The sequence below is a fragment of the Thalassophryne amazonica genome, chromosome 22 (genome assembly GCF_902500255.1).
Source record: "Thalassophryne amazonica chromosome 22, fThaAma1.1, whole genome shotgun sequence".
Classification (NCBI taxonomy): Eukaryota; Metazoa; Chordata; class Actinopteri; order Batrachoidiformes; family Batrachoididae; genus Thalassophryne; species Thalassophryne amazonica.
In genome coordinates, this window is record NC_047124.1 from 36,635,691 (window position 1) to 36,653,408 (window position 17,718).

General features: G+C 41.5%; 1 protein-coding gene across 2 annotated transcripts in view; it reads right to left on the minus strand.

Moving 5' to 3' along the window:
* Positions 1-3,703: 3,703 nt before the first annotated feature.
* The window catches only part of tmem178b (transmembrane protein 178B), a 175,439-nt gene continuing 161,424 nt past the window's right edge, over positions 3,704-17,718 (minus strand). Inside the window, exons 3-4 of one of the 2 annotated variants that reach the window (XM_034163704.1) lie at positions 16,828-16,965; positions 3,704-4,585 (exon numbers count right to left, since the gene is read on the minus strand). In XM_034163704.1, coding sequence (XP_034019595.1) covers positions 4,335-4,585; positions 16,828-16,965 — 389 coding nt within the window. In that variant the 3' untranslated portion in view covers positions 3,704-4,334. The remainder of the gene's footprint in view (positions 4,586-16,827; positions 16,966-17,718) is intronic. The other variant, XM_034163703.1, reaches the window with a different exon arrangement.

Genomic DNA, 17,718 nt, shown 5'->3' on the forward strand with positions numbered 1-17,718 from the left:
ACTTATATCCTGAAAAATCACTCATCTATCACTAATAATTATAATAAAAATTAATTGTTGATACCCGCTTACTCCAATTAAGGGTCTCGGGATGAGGGGGCTGGAGCCTATCCCAGCAGTCACAGGATATCACTCACCCTGGACAGGACACCACGGGCCAATGATAATAATAATAATAACTACATATACAAATAACAGCCAATATGTTGTCCATTTTAGAATTTAAAAGTCCTTATGGTACGCACTGCTTCCTGCAAAACCACACTGTTCACTTCTCCACAGTGGTGGGCACAGTTCCGCTAACCGCTAATTATCGAAGATAATGTTTTCATTATCAGATGAGCTTTTCAGATAACTTTGAAAACCATCATCAGACTAATTATCTTCCAATACGTTTTGGTCTGATAATTTTTAGACCGCTAACATATTTTTGCAGACATGGTAAACAAAGCTGATTAGTTATAAGCATCCGTAATCAGTTAAGCACCTACCTGTTAAATGTTTTATAGCAGATGTGCAGTTCTGTCTTCTGTAAACAGAGAAGAGCTGGTTCTAGAAAAAAACGCTCTATTCTCTGCAGACAAAGGAGACCTCATCACAAAAAAGGAAAAAAGTTCATTTCTTTTGACCCCATACTGATACGCTGGCAATATCACCCAAGTCATCCAGAGGCATACAGTTTTAACTTATGGTTAAAATTTTAACCAAACTAATTTTGGACAAGTTATTTAAATTAATGTCACGTGTAAAGTTTTATGAAGTGAAAATATCAGATATATGTTTTAGTTTTTAGTGTGGACAAGCTGTGCCCAGGTGCATTATAGGTAATCTCAGTACATTCACGACAGGAGAAATGCATTTGAGACACTCTGATCAGGCTCCACACAGACAACAGAATTTTGTGCCTAAAACTCTCGTGAATATATTCTCTGGGTTTATAGATGTTGTTATTGTGTTTGTTTTATGTAAAAATGCCAGAAGAAGCTCAGGTTGCTTCTCATTATTTTCAGTTGGAATCACTGCAATCGATTCCTGTTTACTATTTAGAGTCCTGCTTATGTCAAACACTGTCTGTCGTCTTTGTTCCAGAGCAATATATACTCAACAAAAATATAAACGCAACACTTTTGGTTTTGCTCCCATTTTGTATGAGATGAACTCAAAGATCTAAAACTTTTTCCACATATGCAATATCACCATTTCTCTCAAATATTGTTCACAAACCAGTCTAAATCTGTGATAGTGAGCACTTCTCCTTTGCTGAGATAATCCATCCCACCTCACAGGTGTGCCATATCAAGATGCTGATTAGACACCATGATTAGTGCACAGGTGTGCCTTAGACTGCCCACAACAAAAGGCCACTCTGAAAGGTGCAGTTTTATCACACAGCACAATGCCACAGATGTTGCAAGATTTGAGGGAGCGTGCAATTGGCATGCTGACAGCAGGAATGTCAACCAGAGCTGTTGCTTGTGTATTGAATGTTCATTTCTCTACCATAAGCCGTCTCCAAAGGTGTTTCAGAGAATTTGTCAGTACATCCAACCAGCCTCACAACCGCAGACCACGTGTAACCACACCAGCCCAGGACCTCCACATCCAGCATGTTCACCTCCAAGATCGTCTGAGACCAGCCACTCGGACAGCTGCTGGAACAATCGGTTTGCATAACCAAAGAATTTCTGCACAAATTGTCAGAAACCGTCTCAGGGAAGCTCATCTGCATGCTCGTGGTCCTCATCGGGGTCTCGACCTGACTCCAGTTCGTCGTCGTAACCGACTTGAGTGGGCAAATGCTCACATTCGCTGCCGTTTGGCACGTTGGAGAGGTGTTCTCTTCACGGATGATGCGAAGGAGATGTGTTGCACTGCATGAGGCAAATGGTGGTCACACCAGATACTGACTGGTATCCCCCCCCCAATAAAACAAAACTGCACCTTTCAGAGTGGCCTTTTGTTGTGGGCAGTCTAAGGCACACCTGTGCACTAATCATGGTGTCTAATCAGCATCTTGATATGGCACACCTGTGAGGTGGGATGGATTATCTCAGCAAAGGAGAAGTGCTCACTATCACAGATTTAGACTGGTTTGTGAACAATATTTGAGGGAAATGGTGATATTGTGTATGTGGAAAAAGTTTTAGATCTTTGAGTTCATCTCATACAAAATGGGAGCAAAACCAAAAGTGTTGCGTTTATATTTTTGTTGAGTGTATATAAGATGTCTGAAATTCAGTTTGTGTTTATTAAATTCCACGCATCTTAAACGTAGCAGACATGGATTATCTGGAATTTTTTTTGGCATGTTTTCACGGTCTCTACTGCCATCTACTGGCCAGTAGTGTTCATGGCAGCATTCGCCCTAGTACTGAGAGTCCAGTAGTTGGCAGTGTTCTATTTATTTTGACACCGGTTATATCAGACAGTTATCTAATTACAACTTGGCTTTTTTTTTTAAAGAGCCTTTTTTACAAATAAAAACTGGCATATTTTACAAAAGCATATTTATCTGAAAACACCAACACACACCTCACATTAACATGTTGTTTTTTACATAGAATGAATGAGTCAACCAGTCAGTGTTAGCAGAGGCACATTTTATCCATAATCCTTTGCCATCTGTCTGTGTTTCTTACAAAACCTCAGAATTAGTGCATTATTCAACATTAAAAGATATATGTTATATTTTAACTTTGTACAAATGACAGAATTGACATTAATGGAGTTATTCTATCAGTATTAATTTCATTTATAAATCAAAACCATAAGTCAGCACTGCTTTATTTTCCAAGACCTCCGCCTCACAGCGACACTGTTACTGAGTAGAGAGTTGAGCTTCACTGTTCCTCTTGACAGCTTCACTGCTGGAAGCTATGTAGTAAACAGGAGCTTCCAGCAGGGGGCAGGATGCACAAAGACAGAAGTGCTGACTCATTGTTTGAGTCTGTAGTTGTCTTTGATGCTACCAGAAGCGATTGTGGTGTTAAAACTCAAAATAAATTTTTGGGTGGTTTATCAGTTTAGCTTTATAAAAGAAAACTTTTCAGTTAGCTGATTATCTGTTATTTAAGCTAATTTTTTGGTTAGCTGTGCCCACCACTGCTTCTCCACCTGCATCCATCTGAAAATTTCTTATGTCCAAAGGCAATAAAATGACATTGAATATGTTGTCTGTCGTATGTTTTTTTTATTTGTCTTTAATTCCTTTTGTTAAGTAACAGTATATGCTGTGGTGCGCACTTGTGCTACTGAGTTCATGTCCGTTGTTAACTTGCCCCCAGGGAGCGCTGTATTGCAAAGTCAGTTCCACATTGAGAAAAAAAAAAAGATTTATACTCTGGTGAAAACTATTTTCTTTGTGCATTTGATGATTTTTTTCATTTCAGGCTACATCAAATTTTGAGTTTGAATGATATTTTTATGAAGTGTGAAGCTGATGGAGTTGGAAAAGAACTACACCTGTTCCACCCTGAAACATCTGAGACTCGACGTGTGTTGGGTTAAACAGGATACTGCATCTGTCCATCTGTGCCGTCATCAATGTCCATAACAGCCACAGCGCCACGATGTCGGGACAAAAAGCAGCTCCCCACTCACACGTCCACGGCAGGACTAAGATGGAAATCAAACACAACGTTTCTCTGAGCAAACGCTCCTCTGACCACCATTCACAAAACACTCCTTCAGTACAAAACAGAAAATACACTTTTAGTTGGAGATGGATGCATATAGAAAATGTTCAATGGCAGGGGGTCGTCACGTGGGGCAAGGAAGAAACAGTCCCACAGGTCCTGCTTCTCTGGAATATTCTGTACAGTAATGTACAACAGTGCCAAGTCAACTCAAAAAGCCAGACGTTGGAGACCAGCAAACAGGATCCAGGCCCAGAGAGTCACATTTGGACTGGTCAGCGGTTCCACCAGTGGAATCATCTCACAGGAGGTCTCATGATCTTATCACTCAAGCCTGATCAATACGGATTACTGATCAATTTGTCAAATCAAAGTAGACTACTTGAAACTAGAAGCAGTTCCCACACTAACAGCCACAGTCTGGTAAAGAACCAATCCCCTGGTGGAACATCTCACATGGTCGTGGTCCATTTCAGCATCTGCTCATGACAACAAAACAAGCACAACTTCAAATATTCTGAAAATACGTCTCAGTTTTTTCAGTGATTTCCAACATAAGCAGATCGTCAACGCACTCATTTTAAACACATAAAAAGAGGAACCAGGAGGAACAGTTGATGCGTGGACAGATGAACACACCAAGCACTTTGCTCTCTTGTGGTTTTCTGCTTCCAGCTGGTCTTCTCTTGACCACCAGCTTTAGCAGACTGTGCCGTTCTCCTGTCGGGACTTAGGGCAGGTGGATCGGGGAACTGGCTGGACAGAGGGCGCCAGGGTGCAGAAGAAGCCAGCGATGAGGGTGAGGCCGAGTCCTCCCCAAGCACAGAACATGGACCAGCCATAGCCATGGCCGATGTCATCTGGCAGGCCATACAGGTGCCGCGGGTAACGAGAAAGCTCAAAGTTTATACCAGCAACACAGGTGCAGAGGGAGATGATGCAGAAGGTTCCTGCAAAGATAGAACATGTGAAAGGACAAAAATCTACCCTGAGACCCAGAGCCAACTGGACAAGGGCCATCAACCAGGCTGGTGGTTGACGGGGTGACGGCTCTTTGTAATATTTATGAGATTATCTCACAAATATTACAAAGAGCCGTCATTCAAAACCACACAGTAAAATCACCAGTGTAAAAACTAACACTGACAGTGTTAAATTAACACTGCCAGTGTACATATGGTCCTACTCTGGTCAGAGTGGGACCACATGTTCACTGGCAGTGTTAATTTAAATTCACATTTCCCTCAAAATTCTGCTCACAACACCCCATAATGACAACATGAATAAATTATTTTAAAACTTTTTTACAAATTTATTAAAAAGAAAAAAAAATCCCAAGTCCATAAGTATTCAGAGTCTTTGTTCAATACTTTGTTGATGCACCTTTGGCAGCAATTCCAGCCTCAAGTCTTCTTCAATATGATGCCACAAGCTTGGTGCACCTATCGTTGGACAGTTTGGTCCATTCCTCTTTGCAGCACCTCTCAAGCGCCATCAGGTTGGATGGGGAGCGTCGGTGCACAGACATTTTCAGATCTCTCCAGAGATGTTCAGTCAGATTCACGTCTGGGCTCTGGCTGGAACACTCAAGGACATTCACAGAGTTGTCCTGAAGACACTCCTTTGATATCTTGGCTGTGTGTTTAGGGTCATTGTCCTGCTGAAAGATGAACCGTCGCCCCAGTCTGAGGTCAAGAGCGCTCTGGAGCAGGTTTTCATCCAGGATGTCTCTGTACATTGCTGCATTCATCTTTCCCTCAATCCTGACTAGTCTCCCAGTTCCTGCTGCTGAAACACATCCCCACAGCATGATGCTGCCACCACCATGCTTCACTGTAGGGATGGTGCCTGGTTTCCTCCAAACATGACACCTTTTCAGATTTGTGCCTCCAGACAATCCTGTGTCGGAGGTCTACAGACAATTCCTTTGACTTCATGCTTGGTTTGTGCTCTGACTGTCAACTGTGGGACTTTATATGTAGACATAGTTGTGCATCTTTCCAAATCATGTCCAATCAACTAAATTGACCCCAGGTGGACTCCAATTAAGCTGTAGAAACATCTCAAGGATGATCAGTGGAAACAGGAGGCACCTGAGCTCAACTGTGAGCTTCATGGCAAAGACTGTGAATACTTTCTGAGTTTCTATTTTTATTTTGAAAAAAATTGCAAAATTATCTGAACTTATGAAGCTTGGAGTCCCACAGTGTTCTATTCTTGGCCCACGGCTGATTTATTCGTGCAAGACATCTTAAAGATGTAGCTTTCAGATTGATTTGCAGTAATATGCTGATGATTTGCAAATGTTGCTAAGTTGGAGGCCTGTCTGGCAGCAGGGCAGAGCCAGTTGTCATCTAACATCCAGTTTCTGAACTCTGATAGGTGATGAGCATTGGACCTGCCAGGCGGAGACACTTGTATGGTCATGTCACACTCTCTCTGGGTGACTGTGTGATTCAACACAATGACGCGGTCAAAAATCTTCCTGCACCAGAGACTTTCTTTCTATGCACATATCAGCGGGGTGACTGGGGTCACTCTTGCCCACTTATGTATGTGTATGTGCATCTATGTGTGTGTATGTGTGTGTATGTGTGTGTGCATGCTTGTGTGGTGATGGTGGTGCATTTATGTGTGTGTGTGTATATGTCGAGTCTGCCAGCCGTCTAGCTGCTGGTACCCACTGGCCTGCTAACCGCGAGAGGCTGCTAGCCACTGTAGCCCATTAGCTGTAGTTGCCAGAGCCCGTTGGCCTACCAGCCGCAGTCATTTGCTAGCCATCAGTAGTGGGACTCTCTTAACTGCTGGTTGCTGGGAGGTTGCTGCTGGTGTCTGAGGGCTGCTCTGTTGTAGATCCACTGAAACGCCATAGCCTGATACCCTACTAACAGCCCGCTAGCCACTAAAGATCCCTGGCTTGCTAGCAGCCAGAGCCTGCTAGCAACTGGAGCCTGTTAACTGTGACTAACCCATCTTAGGGCACTGACGCTGCAGAAGGGAAGACAGACTAATGAACATGACATGAGATGCTTGCTCACAGGGGGTCGTTTTGACAGTTGGGGTTTTTCTGTAATTATTGTATGGCTTTGCCTTACAATATAAAGCACCTTGGGCAACTGTTTGTTGTGATTTGGCACTATATAAATAAAATTGATTTGATTTGATTTGAGATATAGTCACATAGTTATTCACATCAGCACCAATGATGTCAGGATGAAGCACTCAGAGGTCACAAAAATGGACATAGAGAGGACTTGTGACCTTGCCAGAAAGATGTGTCGGCATCGATTAATAGTCTCTGGTCCCCTCCCCTCCCGGGGTACAGATGAGGCGTGTAGCAGGCTGACATCGTTAAATAGGTGGCTGGCGCAGTTTTGTAGACAGCAAGGCTTTAGCTTTATTGATAACTGGGCTTTGTTCTGGGGCCGCCGTGGCTTGCTGATGCCGGACAGCCTCCACCCTACTGGGGAAGGGGCTGCCATCTTGTCTGCGAACATAGATAGAGCTCTACAGGGAGGGTAACATTATGAATTTACAGCAGGCCACAGAGCAGGTGATTAGAGACCCTGCAAGGCTTATGACAAATGTGGACAAATGTGGTCCATTAGCTTAGCAGGAAAATTAGTGCAGAAAATCCACTATGGTGATAGTGCAGTTTATCTGCCAGGGAGGGAAATTCAACAAGTTGAGACTGTGGCCTGCTTCCGTAGACGTGTCCATAAAAATCATAGAGGGATATGCTTTGCAAACTTCATACCCATTACTACATTAGCCGCATGTTCTCCTTGAATTGCTGGCTGTCTGAGTGGTGTCCAAAAAATGAGGTGGGCTTCATAGATAATTGGCAAAGCTTCTGGGGAAACCTGGTCTTGTTAGGAGAGACGGCATCCATCCCACTTTGGATGGAGCAGCTCTCATTTCTAGAAATCTGGCCAATTTTCTTAAATCCTCCAAACCGTGACTATCCAGGGTTGGGACCAGGAAGCAGAGTTGTAGTCTTACACACCTCTCTGCAGCTTCTCTCCCCCTGCCATCCCCTCATTACCCCATCCCCGTAGAGACGGTGCCTGCTCCCAGACTACCAATAACCAGCAAAAATCTATTTAAGCATAAAAATTCAAAAAGAAAAAATAATATAGCACCTTCAACTGCACCACAGACTAAAACAGTTAAATGTGGTCTATTAAACATTAGGTCTCTCTCTTCTAAGTCCCTGTTAGTAAATGATCTAATAATTGATCAACATATTGATTTATTCTGCCTTACAGAAACCTGGTTACAGCAGGATGAATATGTTAGTTTAAATGAATCAACACGCCCGAGTCACACTAACTGCCAGAACGCTCGTAGCACGGGCCGAGGCGGAGGATTAGCAGCAATCTTCCATTCCAGCTTATTAATTAATCAAAAACCCAGACAGAGCTTTAATTCATTTGAAAGCTTGACTCTTAGTCTTGTCCATCCAAATTGGAAGTCCCAAAAACCAGTTTTATTTGTTATTATCTATCGTCCACCTGGTCGTTACTGTGAGTTTCTCTGTGAATTTTCAGACCTTTTGTCTGACTTAGTGCTTAGCTCAGATAAGATAATTATAGTGGGCGATTTTAACATCCACACAGATGCTGAGAATGACAGCCTCAACACTGCATTTAATCTATTATTAGACTCACTTGGCTTTGCTCAAAATGTAAATGAGTCCACCCACCATTTTAATCATATCTTAGATCTTGTTCTGACTTATGGTATGGAAATTGAAGACTTAACAGTATTCCTGAAAACTCCCTTCTGTCTGATCATTTCTTAATAACATTTACATTTACTCTGATGGACTACCCAGCAGTGGGGAATAAGTTTCATTACACTAGAAGTCTTTCAGAAAGCGCTGTAACTAGGTTTAAGGATATGATTCCTTCTTTATGTTCTCTAATGCCATATACCAACACAGGGCAGAGTAGCTACCTAAACTCTGTAAGTGAGATAGAGTATCTCGTCAATAGTTTTACATCGTCATTGAGGACAACTGTGGATGCTGTAGCTCCTCTGAAAAAGAGAGCCTTAAATCAGAAGTGCCTGACTCCGTGGTATAACTCACAAACTCGCAGCTTAAAGCAGATAACCGTAAGTTGGAGAGGAAATGGCGTCTCACTAATTTAGAAGATCTTCACTTAGCCTGGAAAAAGAGTCTGTTGCTCTATAAAAAAGCCCTCCGTAAAGCTAGGACATCTTACTACTCATCACTAATTGAAGAAAATAAGAACAACCCCAGATACACAACACAGATACACAACACAAATACACAACTACAGTAACACAACACAGATACACAAATACAGTAACACAACACAGATACACAACACAGATACACAACACAAATACACAACTACAGTAACACAACACAAATACACAACTACAGTAAAACAATAAAGATACACAACACAAATACACAACTACAGTAACACAACACAGATACACAACACAGATACACAACACAAATACACAACTACAGTAACACAACACAAATACACAACTACAGTAAAACAATAAAGATACACAACACAAATACACAACTACAGTAACACAACACAGATACACAACATCAGTAACACAACACAGATACACCATACAAATACACAAATACAGTAACACAACACAGATACACAACTACAGTAACACAACACAGATACACAACACAAATACACAACTACAGTAACACAACACAGATACACAACACAAATACACAACTACAGTAACACAACACAGATACACAACACAAATACACAACTACAGTAACACAACACAGATACAAAAATACAGTAACACAACACAGATACACAACACAAATACACAACTACAGTAACACAACACAGATACACAACACAAATACACAACTACAGTAACACAACACAGATACACAAATACAGTAACACAACACAGATACACAACACAAATACACAACTACAGTAACACAACACAAATACACAAATACAGTAACACAACACAGATACACAACACAAATACACAACTACAGTAACACAACACAGATACACAAATACAGTAACACAACACAGATACACAACTACAGTAACACAACACAAATACACAACTACAGTAAAACAATAAAGATACACAACACAAATACACAACTACAGTAACACAACACAGATACACAACATCAGTAACACAACACAGATACACCATACAAATACACAAATACAGTAACACAACACAGATACACAGATACAGTAACACAACACAGATACACAACACAAATACACAACTACAGTAACACAACACAGATACACAAATACAGTAACATAACACAGATACACAACACAAATACACAACTACAGTAACACAACACAGATACACAACATCAGTAACACAACACAGATACACAACTACAGTAACACAACACAGATACACAACACAAATACACAACTACAGTAACACAACACAAATACACAACACAAATACACAACTACAGTAACTCAACACAGATACACAACACAAATACACAACTACAGTAACACAACACAGATACAAAAATACAGTAACACAACACAGATACAAAAATACAGTAACATAACACAGATACACAACACAAATACACAACTACAGTAACACAACACAGATACACAACACAAATACACAACTACAGTAACACAACACAGATACACAAATACAGTAACACAACACAGATACACAACACAAATACACAACTACAGTAACACAACACAAATACACAAATACAGTAACACAACACAGATACACAACACAAATACACAACTACATTAACACAATACAGATACACAAATACAGTAACACAACACAGATACACAACTACAGTAACACAACACAAATACACAACTACAGTAAAACAATAAAGATACACAACACAAATACACAACTACAGTAACACAACACAGATACACAACATCAGTAACACAACACAGATACACCATACAAATACACAAATACAGTAACACAACACAGATACACAACTACAGTAACACAACACAGATACACAACACAAATACACAACTACAGTAACACAACACAGATACACAAATACAGTAACACAACACAGATACACAACACAAATACACAACTACAGTAACACAACACAGATACACAAATACAGTAACACAACACAGATACACAACACAAATAAACAACTACAGTAACACAACACAGATACACAACAGATACACAACACAAATACACAACTACAGTAACACAACACAAATACACAACTACAGTAAAACAATAAAGATACACAACACAAATACATAACTACAGTAACACAACACAAATACACAACATCAGTAACACAACACAGATACACATCAGTAACACAACACAGATACACCATACAAATACACAAATACAGTAACACAACACAGATACACAACACAAATACACAACTACAGTAACACAACACAGATACACAACATAAATACACAACTACAGTAACTCAACACAGATACACAACACAGATACACAACACAAATACACAACTACAGTAACACAACACAGATACACAAATACAGTAACACAACACAGATACACAACTACAGTAACACACCACAGATACACAACACAAATACACAACTACAGTGTAACACAACACAGATACACAAATACAGTAACACAACACAGATACACAAATACAGTAACATAACACAGATACACAACTACAGTAAACACCACAGATACACAACACAAATACACAACTACAGTGTAACACAACACAGATACACAAATACAGTCTCTGTCCTCTGTCCTCATACACTTTCCTCAAAGTCATTGTTGGTTAATGATCTAATTGATCATCACTTAGATATCAATCAATCAATCAATTTTTTTTTATATAGCGCCAAATCACAACAAACAGTTGCCCCAAGGCGCTTTATATTGTAAGGCAAGGCCATACAATAATTATGTAAAACCCCAACGGTCAAAACGACCCCCTGTGAGCAAGCACTTGGCTACAGTGGGAAGGAAATGATTGCATTCTGTAAAACCTGACTTAAACCTACAGCTGTCCTCCCCTTAAATGAGGCCTGCCCACCAGCATATACATTTAGTCACATCCCTCGTGATGCGAAGCAAGGCGGGGGTGTTGACTTATTTATTCAAAGGATTCAAGGATTCAAAGGAATTTTATTGTCATATGCACAGAAGAACATGTTCCCTGCACAATGAAATGTGTCTACTGCATTTAACCCATCCTAATTGCCAGTAGGAGCAGAAGTCGCCATTAGGCGCCCGGGGACCAGCTCCAGATGTACATCCCTGCCTTGGTCAACAGCAGGGCTGAGCAAACCAACACCGACCCATAACAAACAACACACACACACAACACACAACACATAGGCCGGCCCGGTACATAAACATATATTGAAAAGCAAAACACGAGGGAAAAGGAGAAAAAAAAACCTCATAGCCGCTGCGTTACACAGCAGCAATGAGGAAAAAAAATTCCCATCAGCACAGAAAAACAATAATCACACAGACAAAAACAAGGACGCAGGATGACAACCGAGATTTGAAAAGGTCCAGTTTATCAGAACACTCCGGAGGCAGCCTGTTTGGCGCCATCAACGGCCTTGTCCGACAATCCTGGAGGGGGAGGGACACAGTCCTGAGCAGTCCACACAGTCAACGTCAGAGCTGGAGAAGCTGAGGGGAGGGGGGACGACCAGGGAGCGAGGCTTAATTGTTGATCTTCTGAGGAGGTTTTATCACAGCGACCTTGACGTGCAGCTGTATTTGGGGAAGCCAAATGAATAGCCAGATTAGCAGACGCCTGAAAGATTCCACAGTTCTGAGAACAGAGTGGCTCTCAATGCATCTGAATGTAGAATGTGGTCTTCACAGACGATCAAAGCAGGTTTCCAGGGCTGCGATTCTGCTCGAGATATTTTCCAACGCGCGGTTAACCCCCACCGACTGCGCAGCCACTGCCTTCTCAATTGAATCAATCATGTAGGGCAGCCTGGAAGGACAAATCAAAGCTGCTTCCACTTTCTTGATTTTCCGGTAAACCAGCGCAGTACCCGCTCCACACAGCAGAAAGCCGGTCACCACCAAGCCGAATATGTACACATCTTCGACGTCCTCCACAGAAAGCATGTAAAGGCACATGACCTGCCATCTCCTCCAAGAGTCCATCACGTAACCCATCACATGCGTCCCGGCAGGACAGGTCGGGTCCTCCGCCCCCAAATGTCTTGTAGAAAAAATAGTGTCAATTGCATTCAGAGACCACTTTAACAGATCCATTTTTGTCGTTTTCCAGAAGAGCAAAGCTGCAGCCTCACAGACAAGACAACACGCCACAGAAGCAGGAAAGATAAGGAGGGAGGGAGAAGAGAAAAGTGCGTCCGTCTCGGCCGTGTTCAAGCTGGCAAAAAAAAATAAATAATAATATCTATATAATAAAAAAATTATTTAAATTATAAATCTAGGTTTAGCTTATTAGCTGTTGGGGGTCACAAATATATCTCGTTTGAGCATCTGATTCTCCACTCTGCTCAGGATATTACGCATTGCCAAGGTCAGAAAAATAAAAATCAGCCGTATTACTTTGTCACTGTATATAGGCCTCCTAGCCCATATTCTGAATTCTTAGATGAATTTGGTGCATTCATCTCTAACTTGTCAACTAGTGTAGATAACATTCTGATCATTGGTGACTTTAACCTTCATATAAATAAGCCTTCTGATCCCTTCTGCAAATCATTTATGGAAATTGTGGATGCATTAGGGTTTCGGCAATGCATTCAGGACTCGACGCACATTAGTGCAAATACCCAGGATTTGGTTCTTGCATGTGGTATTGCTGTCACAAATATTGACATTATGCCTCTTACATCAGTGGTCTCTGATCACTCACTTATTAAGTTTACAGTTTCACTGCTGTGTTTTGTGGAACAACAACCTTATTTATCACTACGGCGAAGCATCAACTCCTCAACAAAGAGTGAACTTGAAGCTAGACTGCCTGATGTCTTAGCTTCACATGTGGCAAATACCCAATCAGTTGACAGACTTGTGGATAGTTTAAACTCAGTGCTCAAAACTACACTCGACATGATTGCGCCACCTTTGTTAAAATCGCACCCCTCCAAAACACAGTCATCTTGATTCAGTGATTACCTGCGTGACCTCAAGCATAAGGCTAGAGCTCTAGAACGGAAATGGCATAGTTCAAACTTAGAAGTATTCCACCTTGCATAGCGTGATGCCATCAGACTATAAACATGTATTACTGCCAACAAAGCGGCCCTATTACTCTGATTTAATCAACAAAAACAAGCATAACTCAAAGTTCTTGTTTGACACGGTGGCAACACTTATTCAACACTTATTCATGGACAACCACCTGCAGTTTGCTCTCCTTTTACAGCACAAGATTTCCTGGATTACTTTGAGAAGAAAATAGAAGACATTAGGTTAAACATATCCAAGCATGCCTTAACCCAGCCACTACACCCTGCTATTGAGGTGGGCATCATTACTGAGGTATTACCTAGATTTACAGAATTTGAGAGGCATGCTGACGAAACTTGTAACATCAACAAAAAGCACAACCTGTCTATTTGATCCGATACTGATACTGATTAATTTTTCTTTAACTTCTGGATCTGTTCCTAAATGTTTCAAATCTGCAGTGATTAATCCATTACTTAAGAAAGCTAATCTTGACCCTAGTGTATTGACAAACTATCGGCCGATATCAAATCTATCATTTTTCTCTAAAATTCTGGAAAAAGTGGTGTCACGGCAGCTCGTAGACTATCTTACTGAGAATAATCTCTTTGAGCCACTGCAGTCTGCTTTTAGAAAATATCATTCCACAGAGATGGGTCTCACTAAAGTGGTGAATGATCTTCTGCTTACAATGGATTTGGATACCACTAAGATTCTGGTGCTGTTAGATCTCAGTGCTGCATTTGATACAGTGGATCATCATATTCTACTTGATAGGCTGGAAAATCATTTTGGGATTAGGGATTTGGGACACTTGATTGTCAAATTGATGCCGATGTCTCACTGGACCAAGAACCATCATTTCAGTCTTATCAGAGTTTAAAAGTAGGAAGTTTCTAGACATCCAGCTTCTCACTGATTCAAGGCAATCTTTTAAGGATTGTATGTGGGTGAGATGACCAGCAGTTATCGGCATGTATAACTGAGATTCATTAGGATAGCAGTGAAAGGTAATCCCAAAGCACTGCAATATGTGCCAAGGGGTGCTATATAAAGGGAGAAAAGCAGGGGGCCTAAGGTGGACCCCTGTGGAACCCCAAATTTCATGTCACTAAGGTTAGAGGTAGTGTTACTGTACAAAACACAGTGAGAACGACTGGTCAAGTATGATGTCAACCATGCAAGGGCACTCCCAGTAATCCCTGTAGATGATGGAATCCCTAAATTTCTTGCAATTGAATGTTCAGAAACATTGTTCTTAAACTGTTGGAGTATTTTTCATGCAGTTGTTCACAACGTGGTGATCCTCACCCTCTCTTTGCTTGTGAACGGCTGAGCCTTTTGGGGATTCTCCTTTTATACCCAATCATGACACTCACCTGTTTCCAGTTAATGTGTTCACCTGTGGAATGTTCCAAACAGGTGTTCTTTGAGCATTCATCAACTTTCTGAGTTTTTGTTGCCACTTTCCCAGCTTTTTTGAAACATGTTGCAGGCATCCATTTCAAAATGAGCAAATATTTGCACAAAAACAATAAAGTTTATCAGTTTGAACATTAAATATCTTGTCTTTGTGGTGTATTCAATTGAATATAGGTTGAAGAGGATTTGAAAATCATTGGATTCTGTTTTTATTTACATTTTACACAACGTCCCAACTTCATTGGAATTGGGGTTGTATTTGGATTTCATTTTTTTGTTTAAATTTAGGTCCATCATGTTATTACAGTATGTCAGAATGAAAGAAAAATGTAAATTCACACAGGTGAAGTTGTGCTGAAAAATGACACAAGGTAAAACCAAAAGTAGTCAATTATACTCTGGAAAAGTGACATTACATTTGGAGACAAAAACAGCCCAGACTGACTGTGTGTCCTGCAGTAAGACATGAAGTGGACACAAGTGGACTGACCTCCAGACAGCTAATAGTCAACAGCTGAGGTTAGATCACTTTTATGGCTGAAAATAACTCTGAATCTGTGTGCACTTTTCAGACACTGTGTGAATAGTTTTACTTTTATTTGCTACAGCAGGAATCACACAAGTTAAAGACTTGAAGTAATGATTCATAATCTGGTATGTGATTTTGTTTTTTTAAAGACGATGTTGATTGGAGTGAGATATGACCTTTAAGTGTTAACTTTCTAATCACCCTGAACGAAGCAGAGCGGATTTAAAGGTTTTCAGTCTGTATTAATGACAACAACCACAGCTACAGTTTGTTTTTTATTGAATTATTTAGTGGAGTCCAGTCTGCTGAACAGAAGAGACCCTCAGTCAGCCAAAATATTAAACACAGCTGTGCAGTAATAAATACTCCTCGCCTCATTGGCGTCGGCTGTCGGAGGGGACGTACTGGAGTTCTACGCTCATGAAAATACTCCAGAAGCCCACTGAGAGTTCTCCACAAAAGTACAAAAGGACAAGACCAATTCAACTGTTTTTACTCGACAGTGATGACGTTTGAGTTTAAGAAGAGAAAACAGTTTTGAAGGATGGCTTTTATTTCCTGGTGTTAAACAGGATATAGCTCCTGTCATGGTCACCTGAGCTCATGCTTTTATTTTGATGTTGCTGGTCTGTGCTTGTTTTTGCTGTTTTGGCCCGAGTTCCTTCCTTCTGGTACCACATTACTGTTGGTTAAACTTTCAAGAGTTATTCTCAGGTGGAGGAGGTTTTTTGAGGAGAAAGGAGACCAGACTACATGACGGATTCAGACTGACACAGGAAGTCACAGTGTTTTTGTGAATTGTGTATATTTTATGTTAACCGGACTTGGATGTCTCTGTCTTGCTCAAATGACACCTTAAAGGTATTTTCATTATCAAACTGCAGTGGAACATGTACAGCAGGTGACCTATGGATGGAAAATTGAAAATTCTTACAGTAAATACAAAAACAATTTTTGCGTCTCTGAGACGGGTACAAAGAGTGCAGCAGAAGTCTGACTGACAGACACACTGACTTAAAGACTCACCTCCCATGAGGAAGAGGAGTCCAGCCACATACTGCATGAGGCCTCGGTCCCAGCAGCATCCAAGCACACCGATGATCCATCCAAACAGGATGATGGCCACCGCCATGCCCATAAAACCCGCCGTCATCCGCCGCAGGTCTATGAGGAAAAGCAATAAGTTCACAGTCACCCTCACAGAATCAAGCCCTCAGATTTTTCACATGACCTGTGCATGAGTTGTGACCACCTGAAAAGAAAGATTAAGAAATGATTCATTTTAGTGCTACCATCAACACTCTGGTGATGTGAGGCTTAACATTTCTTCATAGATGTAAATTTGACATAAAAAGATAGTCTTTTGTCTTGTGGCTCCTCCCCTTTCCTGGGCGTCAGGGCACTAAACAAATCCTGCCTTTGAAGAAGTCAGGGGCGGAGCTTATCTCTGGCGCACAACAAGGACCAACTGGAGGTGGTGGGGTGGAGGAGGGCAAGCACAGGACAACAACCAGAGGGCACCGGAACCAACAGAGGTGAAGAGTGCAAGCGACAAGGCGAGGCTAGCGACAGACAGGGACCAACAGGAGGTGGTGGGGTGGAGGAGGGCACATACAGGACAACAACCAGAGGGCACCGGAACCAACGGAGCTGACGAGTGCAGGAGACGAGGGGAGGCTAGCGACAGACAGGGACCAACAGGAGGTGGTGGGGTGGAGAAGGACACATACAGGACAACAACACACAGGACAACAACCAGAGGGCACCAGAACCAACAGAGGTGAAGAATGCAGAAGACAAGGTGAGGCTAGCGATAGACAGGGAACAACAGGAGGTGGTGGGCTGGAGGAGGGCACATACAGGACAACAACCAGAGGGCACCGGAACCAACAGATCTGACGAGTGCAGGAGACGAGG